The 14,648-nt window shown below is 43.7% G+C and overlaps 1 protein-coding gene across 1 annotated transcript; it reads left to right on the top strand.

Annotated features, from left to right (window-relative positions):
* Positions 1-450: 450 nt before the first annotated feature.
* wipf2a (WAS/WASL interacting protein family, member 2a) lies at positions 451-14,088 on the top strand. The gene is made up of 8 exons (XM_029530309.1): positions 451-919; positions 5,290-5,434; positions 6,127-6,259; positions 6,791-6,913; positions 7,577-8,239; positions 9,863-10,105; positions 11,591-11,692; positions 12,221-14,088. The coding sequence occupies exons 2-8, from the start codon at positions 5,372-5,374 to the stop codon at positions 12,262-12,264; spliced, it is 1,371 nt and encodes a 456-aa protein (XP_029386169.1). The 5' UTR covers positions 451-919; positions 5,290-5,371; the 3' UTR covers positions 12,265-14,088.
* The last annotated feature ends 560 nt before the right edge of the window (positions 14,089-14,648 follow it).

Genomic DNA, 14,648 nt, shown 5'->3' with positions numbered 1-14,648 from the left:
ATAAAAAATATATTTATATATTTCATAATATATAAGAATAAGTTTATGAATAGAGGGGAAAAAATTAAATAAAAAATATAAAAGCTGCAAAACAACAACTCCGGTGTAACAGGAGCAGACAAATCTCAGAAGCAAGTGCACAGTAAAATGAATTTTTTAACAAAAATATTCTGTGTTGTTTCTTTGTGGTAGTTTTGAGGCATTGTGCTAATTTCCCATGTTATTTGGGCTGTTTTTTAATCAATGGAGGGAGTTTGAGCATCTTTATGGGACTTTTATTTATTTATTATTTATTTTACTCGCTTTTCATTCGCTCTTGCATTCGTCGTTTGTCTTCAACGTTCCTGTGGACCTTGATGTGTGTTTTAAAGTCACGTCAGTCTCTCTGCCGACCCGGTGGGTTCGATGTGGAATTTCCTGCGGGGCCTGAACGCGGCGCTGACGTGCCTCCATTTTGTGTCGGTCGGCCCGTTTCCGTGTTTCGGAGCAGGGACCGATCAAACGGAGTCAGCGGGGAGTATGTCTCTGCTCACCGGTCAGGAGTGCAGCTGAACTCTTCCACGGCTGCCCGAAACAACGAAGAGCGTCTGTCAAACGCTGCAAACTGCTGGTTTTAATGCGCTGTAGTATCGGAGACGGAGGAGTTAGAGCGGGAGCTGACAGCTGTGAAGTAAACAGCTAACGGCTAACGGCTAACGGCTAGCAGCGGCTCCTCCTCCACTGTGACCGTCGACAGCAGGCTAACGTTAGCCGGCTAACCTGCGGGTGTTTTTCGGTGGCGTTAAATTACATCACCGCGACCTGCCAGCACCCTCCCATCCCGATTTTTGTCAAACTGCTCCGGCCGCGGATTGCCACAACGACACTTTCCATTCATGTTGTTTTGGTGGACGGGTTACCTTCACTTGTTCGAGCCACGGTGAGTTTCAAGCTAACTTTACCCCGCCTGAGTCGAAGCTAGTCCAGGTGTGTTTGTTCCTGCGGGCATTTACCTGGGAGCGGCTGGTCAACCTGCCCGGGCCCGCTTCATGTCGTGTAGCGGTGAAATAGAAGACACAACACTTGGTTAACTTCACTCAAACAACACCAGGAAAACGTATTTAACGTGTTAAAGCTATGAACTCTTCTGTGCAGCTGTGTTAAACCTCTTTAAAGGGCATGAAATGGCCCACTGGGTCTGTTGTATATCCAGGCGTGCTAATGGGAGAATATTTACTTATATTATTGCTCACATGTGAGGAAATAATGACAGAAATGTAAATTAGTTAGCTGTAAATTCATGCGTTAGTGTCCTTTGTATGTGGCTGCTGTCATGCTCATTACACACATTACATCAGGCCTTAAAGTCGACTCTGTCAACGCTGATCTAGCTGTTGATTAATCTGAAAGTTATTTTCTTGGCCACTTGTTTTGTTTGCAAACTGCTGGACAATGAGAGACCCCTGTTTTGGTCTTTCCGAAGACCAAAGTCCCTGCTTTGTGTTTTAAGACCAGGGGTCCAAATCCTCAGGCTTAACAAGTTACAAATGGGAAAATTTTGACTTTTGCCTCAAGAAATTAACTAAATCCAATCTGCAAAATTATCCAGTTAACTGTAATTTAATACGAGGAAAAATGGCCCATCTCAGAAGCTGGACGTGCATAAAGCTGCAGCAACCAGCCAATTATCAACCAATCTTGATAGACAATCAACTATTTTAGACATTTTTCATGAGGAGTGTTCAATATTTAATTGTCACAGCTTTTCAAAGTGAGCTCTTGATCTTACGTCATAGTAAAGTGCATATTTTTACACTGTGGATATTTGATAATGTTGCCTGCTGCTCTAGGATATTATTATGCGTATTTATTGCAATTATAGGCTAGGATTACACCCCGAAACCATCAAATGATTACACAACTGAATATATAAATATATATAAGGTTGAATAGGTACAGTTTTTACAATAAGAGTATCGGCATAAAAGTGCAAATTGTTCTGAAATGAGAAGAGCAATATATCAGCCTGCTGATTTCCTAGAAGAGTAGAACCACATTCACAACCACAGACCTTTTAGTTCTGTGTAGTTCCTTAACCTCAAAAGCATCCAACTTCCTGATCCGCCGCCCCCACCCCCCCTCTGGCTCTGCTCCTCTGAGTGGCCTCACGCAGTTGATGTGGGGAAACTTTTCCCATTTAGTGGCTGTTAACCAGCTTGTTAAATGGAATCCGAACCTCAGTGACCCATTCAGATCTCATGCTACTTTCATCTTGAATAGAAATGATTAGTTAGAATATAGGGGTCAAAGGTCAGGACATGTTGATTTTATCAGTATGTTGCTGCCAGTTGTGTGTGTGTACGCGCACGCATGCTGCAGAGCACAAGAAATATTCTTCAATCTCTCTTTCTAACAGCTTTCAGATCCTCGTATAAAGGAAATGCTGATATGAGACTTACAGTCTTAAATATCCTGCATCATATTTCCACTCATGTAGGACTGTAATCAGGGGTTAGGGTGGTTAATTGTTTAGCCGTTCAAAAAGAAGAGAAAATGTTATTCACAGCTGGTTTGTCTGGAGTGAGCTAAAGTTTTGTGTTTCTCCTGCCAGACTGAGAGATTCTCGGCAGTGAATCAGTTATGGATATGTGGTGGTTGTTGTAATGGTAATTGTAAAAAATCATCTTACGAAGCACACAGAACAGGAGACTTTATTGTTTTAGATCCCTTTAAGGCTCCAGTAATTCTTACATCTGTTCATGCTTTGCAAAATACTGGTGTCAGCAGAGCATTTTTCTCCCTCAAATATAGAAAGTAATGTTGGCTGCAGTGCATTCATCTAAGATGTTATTGTGATATCTGACTGTACCTCTAAATCAAACTGTCCTCAGTTTATATTTGCACGAAATTCTTTCTTCAAACAGCCAAAACCAAAAATGATTAAAAAAAATTAATAGATCTGTGCTATCAATTACTTTATTTATTTTGTATTTAATACATTTTATGTTGCTGGATCAATGAGATCCTCTACAAATTGTTGCAGTTATTATTATTATTAATGATTTATTTTTTTTAATTCTAAATGGGTGTGCCTTACTTTATTTTACTGATTCTTCTGTTGCCATGTTAGAGGCTTATGAGTCTCAATGTAAACAGGATAATTGGGTCATGTGTGTTAGTTGTGGTAGGAGAATTAGTCTAATTAGAAATCTGCCAATAAGTGACTTTATGTAAAAAGGACTTTAAAGTCATCTGTAAGTCCGGGCCTTCAATCCTTCTGCTCTGAAACACGTCTGTAATCCCCGACTCTGCTGCTGGGCCTTTTCCTTTCTAACCGAGTCACTGACTAACCGAGGATCTTGCTCGGTGAGATTCTTTTGGTTTCCCGGGCAGAGAACCTGCCCTGACACTCCGCTCAGCAGCAGGAGGAGCGGAGGGCGGGGTGAGGCGACGCAGTCTGCATGAACCAACAATGGGCCGAGACAGCTAACTGGTTTGGGGAGATCCAGTCACCTGAATCAGTCATTGTGTGCTGAACTGTTTCATGTCCAGATATATCACAGGGAGGCTCAATATGGATGTGAGGAAACATAAACTCAGCAACACGGATTCCTTTACTTTGAGTTGACACTGAAAACATTTGTCTAGAGCTTTTACCACATATTTCAGAAAGCATTTATTGAAAAGTGATTACTTTTCATATCGAGTTTTAACTAACAACTGTCTCCTCAGACCAAAGAGGTTTGGTTTTTGTAGATTCACTGTCGCTGATGACTTCAGTTTTATCCTGCTTGTCGTAGGTTGTAGTAGAAGATAAACTGTGGTGACCATCGTAGGCAGTAATACCTACAGAGGCTGTGGCACTCACCACCATTAAAGCCCACTCCATCACACCACTGTTGACACAAGGCAGATTCATGCTGTTCACGCCAAATTCTGAGCAGACCATCAGCTGTGTCAGCAGAAATCAAGATTCATCAGACCAGGGTGCGTTGTTCCAGTCTCTGACAGTCAGGATAATAAAGCATCTGATGACGAAACTGTACAAACCTACATCAATTCAGGAAAAAGAAAAAGACTTTCCACAAATTCACAGACACAAACAAAAATCACCAGAGAACTGGGATCAACAAATGGTTTTTTTCCTCAAGCATTGAAAATAGATCCAGAAGTTTTATTTGGAAAGTTTTACATCTTTGGAATATATTCACAAACCAGTTAAATGTATTCACAGATATTTCTTTGATTTGTAGGTACATTTTTTCATATGAAACATTTTTGTGGATTTTCAGATTTATCCTTTTTATAAATGCAAGTTATTTCACAAATATGAGTCGTTCTGCATTTACAGACAAACTCAAGATGAGATTTAAAGTGTTCTAAGGTTCTTTCTGACTGTGGATGCTTGTTGAATTCATCCTCTGCAAACTCAAATCCCTGGAGCTGCTTCAGCAACAGCTTCCCTCCACCAGGAATGTTTCCTTTAGTCTGAAGTGGGAACAGCCGTTTGTTTCCACTGTAAAGGAGCAGAATGAGGCTTATTGGCATCCAGCTCGTCGTCTTGTTTTCTCTTTAATGCAGCACACGTGTAAGCTGAAAAATACTGTAACTGCAGCTCATCTGGGTGGATTCAGCCTCTTGCCAGTTAAGGTTTTGTACTCAACCTGTTTTGTTTTGTTTTTTTTCCTCCCCCATTTGTGGCTCATAACATCAAAATGAAGTTTTTAAAAAATCAACACGGGTTTTAGGCAAGACTGTATGATTTCTTTGGTTTGACATCGATGAGGAGAAAGATGAGTGAGGAAGGCCAATGAGGTCATAGTAGAGAGACCGTCTGTCTCCGATAACACCGACCTTTTATAGCCTCCCATGAGGTTTATGGTGCAGACGCCAACATCTGTTGTTACCACAACCAACTAGCCTGACCGACATTAGCGTGCACAGTGATCCTGATAGCTGTGTTTTCAGGGGGAAGACGTTCCCTGGTGGGGTCTCTCAGGCAAATTGATCCCATTGGAGGGATCAGAGTGAAAGTGAATGAGACATCAAGGAAACTTTAGGACTTCCTGGAACCAGATGGACTCAGTGACAACAGGAAACAGTCCAACAGTCTACTAGATAACTGCTGACAGATCTTACAGCTAGAGAATGAGTTTATTTTCTTCTATTAACTCTCCCACAAAGACTAAATAAAGAAACTTGTTATGACGGTAACTGCTGGTCTGTTCTCAGTTTCTTTGTTGTAAGTTCAGGAGTTTACCTTTTGAGGTCCTGTTGGTTAAACTGATCAGTTGTGTGTTTGTGTCCCAGGAGTCAGCGTGCGTCGTCCCAGCTGAGACGGTGAAGTCGCCTGCCTTTACCCCCGACGGAAAGGTGCCAACAGAGGGTCAGGATGCCGATTCCTCCCCCTCCGCCCCCTCCCCCTGGGCCCCCGCCCCCTCCCACCTTCCATGAGGTCAGTGACCCGACTGCTTCCTGTTTCCCTAATCAATAACATTTCTCAATCAGAAGGTGTTTGTTCTAGCTGTGCTGCTGTAAACACTGTCCTGTGAGGGGACCCACCGATAAGAACATGGGTGTAAATGCTCAGATCAGCTGAGTCCTCGCTTTGACTCTGTGCTGCAGGTTGTTGTCCTCCTCGCTCTGTTTCATCTGCATAATTATACTCAGTATTTACACTGATCTGGGTGTGTTGCTGCACAATTCAGCAACAGAACAACCTTTAACCTCCACAATCATCAATTCTGCATGTTAACACTACAGCTGTCGTCACAAGTTTCTCACTTGTTGTATCTTCAGTAGCTAATCAGCTCGGTAACACGGCAAGTAGAAAATCTGCTTCCTGTTTACTCCAGCTCACACATCCACAGTGTCTGTGCATGTTTTCTTCCTGAAAACTTAAAATGAGGCTGTAGCTTCATTCTTTGGACACTCCACCTTTGTCTTTTTACAGCAGAGAAGCCTAACTAGTAGAATCTGTTTTAAGGACTCCAAAGCTGTCACAGAGCCATGCGACTCTTTACAGCTCCTACTTCTCTGAAAGCAGCCCTGCAGCTTCCTCTGTCTGCGGTTCACAGCAGAGGAAATGAAAGTGTCATCACAGGTCACTCTTTTTTTTTTTTTTTCCTTTTGTCCCCTGCCTCGCAGGCAAACACGACTCCTCCCAAGCTGAGCTCGTCTGAGGCCAAAGGCAGAGGAGCGCTGCTGTCGGACATCTGCAAAGGCGCCAAACTGAAGAAGGTCACCGCGGTCAATGACCGGAGCGCCCCTGTTCTGGAGAGTAAGTCCTGACGTCAACGTTCACACTGACTCCTGGTTGACTGAACATGAATGAAATGACACGTACACAGTTTTTTACCTCCACTTAGCTAAAAAATAAGCCATATTTCATGTATTTATACTCGTAGGTTTTGGATGAATCCTCTACACATCTTAAAATAGAATGGAAGCCAAATCTTCTGCTAATCTGAAGATACAATGATGTTTATTTAAGGCCGGCTTGGTTTACCAATGCCAAAGAAAATAAATGAACATGCAGATATTCTAAAGAATCAAGGGTGGAAATATAGTGTTTGTGTTTTAATATCATATAAATATACAATAACAGATTTATCAGTGCTGCTGCGATCTGTGTGCAGCTTTATCAAGATGAAAATATTGTTTGTTAAAGCTGCTTTATCTCCTGTGCTCACACCCATGGTGTTAAATGAGCACTAGTCTCCATAATTATTTGAATATTAAAATATTTTTTCTTTCCTTGTTCTGTTTCAATATTTGTTTGTATTGACATTTGCCCTATTTCTCCAACCAGAATCAGGAGGAAGTGGCGGCGGCGGCGGCGGCGGCGGTGGTGGAGGTGGATTTGGAGGCGGAGGACCAATGGGAATGGGAGGTCTTTTCCAAGGCGGTGTGCCAAAATTACGCCCCATCGGAGGTAAAGGCTTGTTTTCTGTGTGAAATTGATCCAGTTGTTGACTTGTTTATTATTACTCTTATTGGTGAAAGGCTGCCACACGTTTCCTCATCCTTTGCATAAATAAATAAACCGGAGCTGGGACCTGATATCGAAGTCCAGCTCTGGAAGGAGCGATGACTAAATGTATCGGACAAGTAAGGAGATAAACTGCGTGACTTTATTTTGCTCCCACTAATCTCTTTCCCCGTAATCAGTCAGCCATTAGCCAATTCAGTCAAGTCATATCCAAAGTGGATGAATCAGACGGGATTTGGATTGGAACAGAGATTTCCAGGGATTTCTGCAGTAACAGGCAGATATTTAATCTGTTGGATCAGTTTTATTTCCCTGAGAAAATGTGAAAATGTCTATAAATGTTAAAGCACTCAGCGTCCAGTCTAATGTTTCTGCTGTTAAGTAGATGGTGAAATTTAAAATGCCCTTCAACGGTGCATATAAACAATATGAAATTTTTAACAATGTCATAAAAAAACTAACTATTTAAAATGTGTCAGGTTCAACGAAGAATAATTTGTCACATTAATTTAGGACTGAAACTATTTTCTGATATTTTACAGCCAAAATTTTCTCAGTCTGTTGTGTTGAAACTGTTTGTTTTTTTTTTTGTCTTTCTCCTCTCAGATGGTTCAGCAGGTGGTTCAGTGGGAAGATCTGCACTGAGACCCCCAGGATCCCGACCCACGGCCCCCCGCCCCCCCTCAGACCGCTCCAGCTCCCCGTCTAACCGGCCCTCTCCCCCGGAGCACCAGCGCTCCCACCGCCCTTCCCTCCCTGACATCTCCCGCCCTTCCAGCTCGACCACAGGTGGCGGGATGAAGCACAGCACTTCAGCCCCGCCCCCTCCCCCGCCCTTCACCCGGGGTGGCCGTGGCAATGCCCCGCCTACCCCCAACCAGAAAGCCCCCTCTTTTCCTTCCTCATCTTCCTCTCACAGCAGAGAAAAGCCCCTCCCACCAACGCCCAACCGAGGCCCCACCCCTTCCAGCTCACTGAAACCACCGCCGTCTTCCAACAGACCTCCAACCGGCGGCTCCTCTGCTCCCCCCCCTCCCCCGCCCTACCGACCACACACAGCGGGCGGCATCTCCAACGGACCATCCCACGTAGACGGGGGTGGTGCTCCAGAGCTGCCACAGAGGCACAACTCCCTGCACAAAAAGCACACATCAGGCGGCACCCAAGGACGCAGCCACGCCCCTCCGCCCCCACCCTCGCCGTCTCCCTCCTCCCAGCAGGGTGCCAGGCCGCCCCCCCCTGCCAGAGATCCACCTGGGCGCAGAGCAGGTACAGTAAACCCCAAAGCACTGCCAATGCACACCACCATGACAAGCTCAGAGGTTTGAAAGGTCAGAGGTCATGAAAAATAATCATGATCCCCCCAACCCCCCCAAAAAAATATCAGTGTCAGTTCATGCCAATGAAGGCGCAGCAATAATCACCCCCCATATTTCCTGTCCTGTCACTCTATACTGAATTATTGTGTTTCAGGTGTGCACATGATCCCACCTGAAACGTGTGTTGTTGTTGTTCCTGCTGCAGGTGTAAACAGCAGGTGGTGGTTTGGAAAAAGATTTATTAGACGCTACGTTTCTTGTGCCATTCTGTTTTCATCACACGGAAGTGTGTAGAGTCAGAATAGGACGTTCTGGGCGTCCGCCACGGTTCAAAAGGGCTGCTGAGGTCAGCAGCTTCTCCAGAAGTCGTCTCAAAACAGATTTATTATAAGACCTTCATCTTCATCCGCGGCCGAAGCAAGTTTGGGCTCGTTATCTCTGAAGCTCTGTTGTGTAGCGCTGAACGATGAAACGATTCCTCCATACAATCACACCTCCTGCAGGTCGGATCTGAAAGTAGAGCAGAGGGACACGATTCGCACTGATGCAGTGCATGCATGCTGCGGGTTCGGGTCGTGACTTGTTCCTGGTTGGACGTCAGACATTTCTAATCAATTCAAAAATCAGCCCTCAACATCTTTACAGCTTATCTTGTTTTCTCCTCAGAGCAGATTTACATCTGACTGGAAACACATTGATAATTTAAATTCACGGTGAACACACCAAACAGGAAGCCACTTGTTAGCCGGAGCTCTGTGTTGTCATTGGCTGACGGAGCCATTCACCACGAGGCCTCCTGGTTTCTCTGCATTCCTGAAGCCGTGTGGAATATTCCAGCATTCCTCCTCACTTTCACTGTCTCTGTTTCTCCCTCTAACTTTGACTCTCCGGACAACTGATGTTTCTGATATTCAAACTATTAAAGCTAGTTAAATTAGTGATGTGTCATCTGTTTCTGTTCCAGATGTAATTTAATCCAAGTGATAGAAGTGCTTTAGTTTAGTTATGATGTCTTTAGTCTACACATTGTTAGATAGATCTAAAAGAGAGACAAAAGCATGAAATCTTCAGGATTGACCTTTTTCTTTAAAAATATTGCCCGTATTTCACTTTATTCTGATAGATATTCTGATGAACCATTGTGACGTTCTGGCTCATTGTGTATTTTTGGGCTACCTGGTTTTACTGTTTGATGTTTGTGGGTCAGCTACAAGTTAAACATATTCTGCCCTGTAGTAAGTTTGTGTGTTATTTTTTGCAGAAATGTTTGAAGTAGTTAATGAGCCAAGACCAAGCTCACTACAGCAGAGCTAAATGATCGGATCGGTCTACGTAACTGGAAGAATCTACACAGATTAGACTCATGACAGAGAGATTCTGACAATGAGGGCAAAGTTACCCGACTTCCATGAAAGGAGCGACCTTACAGAGGAGTAATCTGTGTGCGCTCTGTTTTGTTTCATATTAAACTCATTAAGTTCTGACCATTTCAGCTCTCAAATTAAAATCAACTCAAAGATTTAGTGTGATGTTGGTGCTGTGTGCTTTAACTGTGTGTGTTTTGCCCCCTCAGCTCCGCAGGTGCCCCATTCCGGGTCTCGTAACGGTGGCCGGGATGCCCCTCCTCCCCCGCCTCCATACCGCGTCAACAGCTCTGCGATGTCAGAGTCCCACAGCCGAGTGGGCAAACCGCCTCCTCCTCCCTCCTCTTCCTCCATCTCCTCTTCCTCCTCCTCCCGCACCCCGGCCGGACCGCCTCCGCCTCCCCCGCCCATCAGGAACGGCCACTCCAACATGTCCTCCAAGTCCATCATGGGTGAGTCAGGACAGGGCTCATTTCTCATCATCTAAACTCACTTTAACGTTCAAAGTAAAATAAATCCAGATGAACCCAGAAACTGTCCGCCCCTGAGGTGGTTTAACTGAAGGAACATCAAACCCTTTAAACATCTTCATGTGCGAAAGTAAAACATTTTTATCATCTTTAAACTACTATAAGTTGCGCTTAAAATCCTTACATTTTCTCAAAAATCGGCAGTGTGCCTTATGTATGAATTGTTGTTGTGCTTACTGACCTCGAACCAGTTTTATGTGGTACGCTGCGCTCAAAATCTGTCAAAATGTTTTAGTGCGATTGTTGGACACAGGGACGTTGTGTCAGATACGGGCTGCAACGTCAGACAACGTTAGATAACTAATTATGTTGTGCTGGCAACCAACCACCATCCAACATTTAGTCAGTGTTACTTTACTGTAATCAGACGTTTTTAACGTAAACCAGATTCTCAAATCCACATCATAATCCGATTATAATCAAATGTTGGGAGACAACGTTGTTCCAGCGTCACACTAACTTCAGGTGTTTGCTATCGCTGGCAGCGATAAACCAATCAGAGAACAGGACGCAGTACGCTGACCTCCGCCTCTTTCTGTAATACGGCTACATACTGTGCTTCGCTTTGTGTTTTCATGAGCCTTATGTATGAAAATAGACCCGTTCATTGGTATTGCTCCTTATGGTCCACAAAATACGGTACGTTGTGCATTATTCACCCTGCGGCCACACAGTTAGAACAGAGGAGTAAAAATAATGTTTCAGAGGAAGCAACACGTGTAGATTTACCAGGTTTAAGAAAGACGCTTCTAATTTCTCCGCTGGCCATCTTTGTTTTGTTTTTTTTGCAGCTCAATGGGAAAATGTTTCCTTTAAGACTCTTCAGCACTGACTTAACTTTCCTCCGTTTACGGCCGTCATATTCCAGTTCTGTAGATGCTGCTCTGACCCTAACCCCTCCTGTTTCAGACTCACTCACTCCCTCACATGGTTTTGTTTATAATCTTGATGCCACAGAGGCAACAGTGATGAATAACCTCCGATAGTCAAATGTCCTGCTGCCGCCATGCAAACAAGCCTTTTTTTATTTCCTGTTGTGCTGGAGCAAATCAGGAGGAAGTGAGGAATTCCTCGATCACCGTCCAAAAACCTGAGAGCACAAAAATACCCGACGGGAAGTCAAAGGAAGAGGAGAGAATCTAAAAAAACAGAAAGTGACAACTTTGATGTGGAGTTGTTGTTTGTTGTTTCTTGTTTTTTTGTGCTCCAAAGAATGAGCAGATCTCCTGATCAGTGCACATGAGGAACTTTGTGTTCAACTTTTCTTTGGTTATTCTGCTTCACACAGTTTTAATCTAGAAATAAGGAAACATTCAGTTCATGTTTTCTGAGCTTCTCTCTCTGACAATAAAAAAATACACAGCTGATGTTATTTTAAAGGTATATGTTTTTATTTTCTTTGCTCAGATGATTTTGAATCAAAGTTCCACTTCCACCCCATCGAAGACTTTCCACCTCCGGAGGAGTATCGGCAGTTCAACAAGGTCTACCCCAGCAAAAACAACAAAGGTATGAGCCACCTTTATTTCCTCTTCCTTTAACCTCATTCCCCGGGAGAAGAGTGTCGTTGTCAGACAAGTTCAGTTTATTTGTTCACTTCTGAGCTTTTACTGCATCTGTTACCCAGAATGTCAGCTAACTGATATCAGGGGGTTTATCGCGGAAGTTCTTCTGACCTGACCTCGGTCTTCAGTCTCAGCCCTGCTGCGTCGCAGAAGAGATGTTGCTTTTTGGCCACTTTACAGATCTGTAAAATGAGTTGGCTTCTTCTTGTTGTGTTGGTGTAGATCTGTGCAGTCTGAGTGAAAGAGCTCAAATGTAAATGTTGGTCAGCCTGAGACGTTCAGGGCCACATCTTGTTTTCAGTTATTCACTGTGTGGTTTAGTTTTATGTTCAGAAATGATCAGCTGACGTTAGAGAGGACGGGAGTTTTTACCTCATTGTGAGTCAAAGTGTAGAGACTGACCAGCACGGTTGTGTTACTTTTGTAACGGATTTAGTCGTCCTTGACCTTTGCGGTGTGTTTGTGCCCTCAGCCACGATGAGAGGAGCTCCTCCTGCGCCGCCGGTGGGGAGGTGAACGGTCCTCGGCTCAGGACTCGGGACTCTGCGGACGGTCAGGAGGGAGCGGTGAAGCGGCGCTCAACTCTCACACACACAGACACACACTCTGTCACACACTAACACTAAACCACCAGCTGGAAGCACAGTGAACAGTAAACACTACTCATTGGCCACTTTCTTTTTTCGCATGAGAGAATCAAAACCACTCAGGAGGCGGGAAACAGACTGTGACCACAATTTCTCCTCCGCCAACTGGACGCCACATATCAGGATCAAGCTCCGGACGCTTCCAAAATCTGTGCATTCCACATTTTTTTATGCATATTCGTGATAATGGTGATTTTCCTAATTCTGAATAACAGCTTTTATTTTTATTATTTTTGATTTGGGGGAGAAAATTCAACACTACAAATGGAAACTGTCTTTGAATCTAAACAGAGCTGATGATGAAGTGAATGAAGCTGAGCGATGCATTTGGTTTTGTTAGCTTTTGTTCTTTGGTTTCTTAGTTCTCGTCTTTAATAGCCATTCCAGCGGTGCCAGGTGGGGGTGCATTTGATTCATCTCTCCTCTCGGTGTGCCAAAAGCAGGTGGAGTCAATGAACTGCAGAGTGAAGACAGTTTCCACGCTCGTTCTGTAAATTCTCTCTATGATTAGGAAAGCATGCCAAATTATTCCCAGTCAGACTCCCACACACACACCTGCCCCCCCTTTTTGTGTGTGTGTCTCTACTTTTTATCTCCATCTTCAGCAGATGTTGCACGGCAGGTTAACTGCTCCACCGACACACTGTGCATGACGATAATGACATCAGGATTTCATTCACATTGATGTAACGAGAGGATTCGTTCCTGTTTCCCCGACGTGTCTGAGTAACTGTAGTTCACCGTAGTTGGTTTGAGTTTTGGTCTGAAGCTCGGCCATCGTTTGTTTACTGGACCGCGCTGGGAAGATTGTGGAGCGCTGGATGACTTTATAAGGGATCATTTATCTTTTTTGTGTCTTTGCAGAATTCCTCGTCCAGGGAAGTCGCTGAATCAATTATTTTATTTTTGCTGCTGGTGGCTCTTTTTAAAGGAGGACTGTACGGCCGGAGGAAAACGACATCAAGTTGTTGTTAATGCTATGCAGTTTGTAAAGATTGTAGCTGGTAGCAGCTAACCAAAAAACAGAAAAACAAAACAAAAAAAGGAACACACAAGTGCCCGAAAACTGAAGCAGAAGGAGGTTCTTCACTACACTTTTCTTTAACACTAATACTCAAACTAAACGTGGACACAGTTCATTCTCAGCGATGCAGCGCCACCTGCTGGTCTTTGCCTTACATCCGTTGTCAATGTCATCGGTACCAATGCTTCTATTCTTCCGTTTGTTTGCTTCTTTTAGGGGGAAGATGATGACAACAGAGTTATTAAGAAACACATCTATTTGAAAATGCAATAAATATTGTATATTTACATTAAGGAATATCTAATCATAGTTATTGATCTATTTTTATGTTGTAAAAAGCTTGTAATATAGGAGAGAGAGATGATAAAGAGTTATAACGATGTTCCAGTCGGGGAGCTTTGTTCTGACAGAGCTGACTCTCTGTTTGGGTGAACGAGCTGAGTGAATGAGGCGACAGGTGGACGGTGGCGTCCTGATAAAGTAAACAACACTCCCCTGTCCTCGGACCAACACTCACCTGGACCCCCAGGGGCCCCCAGGGGCCTCCTCACACTTTCACCTTGTCTGAGTGACAGAGCAGCAACGCTGTGCTCATTCCATGTTAATCAACCATGTTTTTATCATTTGAAATCATTTCAAATAAACGTATTCCTGTTGGGGAAAAGGGTATCTGATGGTTCAGTGTTTTTATTTTTTATTTCCTGTGTTTGTCTGTTGGAGTGTCTTCAGGACTGATGTGTTCACCAGAACAAAAGTTCAGATGGTAGAAAGTAGTAGCTGATGCTAAGCTAATCATGTGACTGACTTATTTCTAACAAACAGCCTGTTGTTACAGTCTAACGCCAGTAGAGGGCCCCCTGTTCAAATGGAGCCGGAGAGTGTTACGTTTCTGTTATAATTCTGCTTGAATTACTTTTATTACACTTATTATATTTGTGCTCATGTAGAAATGTGAAGTCATTAATTAAAGGTGAAAAGTATCAGTTCCTCGTGAAGAACGAGCACAAAGAGAGAGACAAAATGGAAACCACAGTTTCCTGTTATCTACACTCTGTGGCTCACTGAGATTCTCCTTCTATTTAATGTAACACACAAAGGTCCAGAACGTTGATCTGTCTGAGACACGAGGCAGAAAGGAGGTTGTACCTTTCTTTGTTTCAGAGGCCTTCTCACTGAACCACAGCTGTTTATATTTCTGATTTTAATGTTCCCCTGCTGGTTCTGTCAAA

This window comes from Echeneis naucrates, chromosome 1 (genome assembly GCF_900963305.1).
Source record: "Echeneis naucrates chromosome 1, fEcheNa1.1, whole genome shotgun sequence".
NCBI lineage: Eukaryota > Metazoa > Chordata > Actinopteri > Carangiformes > Echeneidae > Echeneis > Echeneis naucrates.
This window is presented reverse-complemented; position numbering and strand designations above follow the sequence as displayed.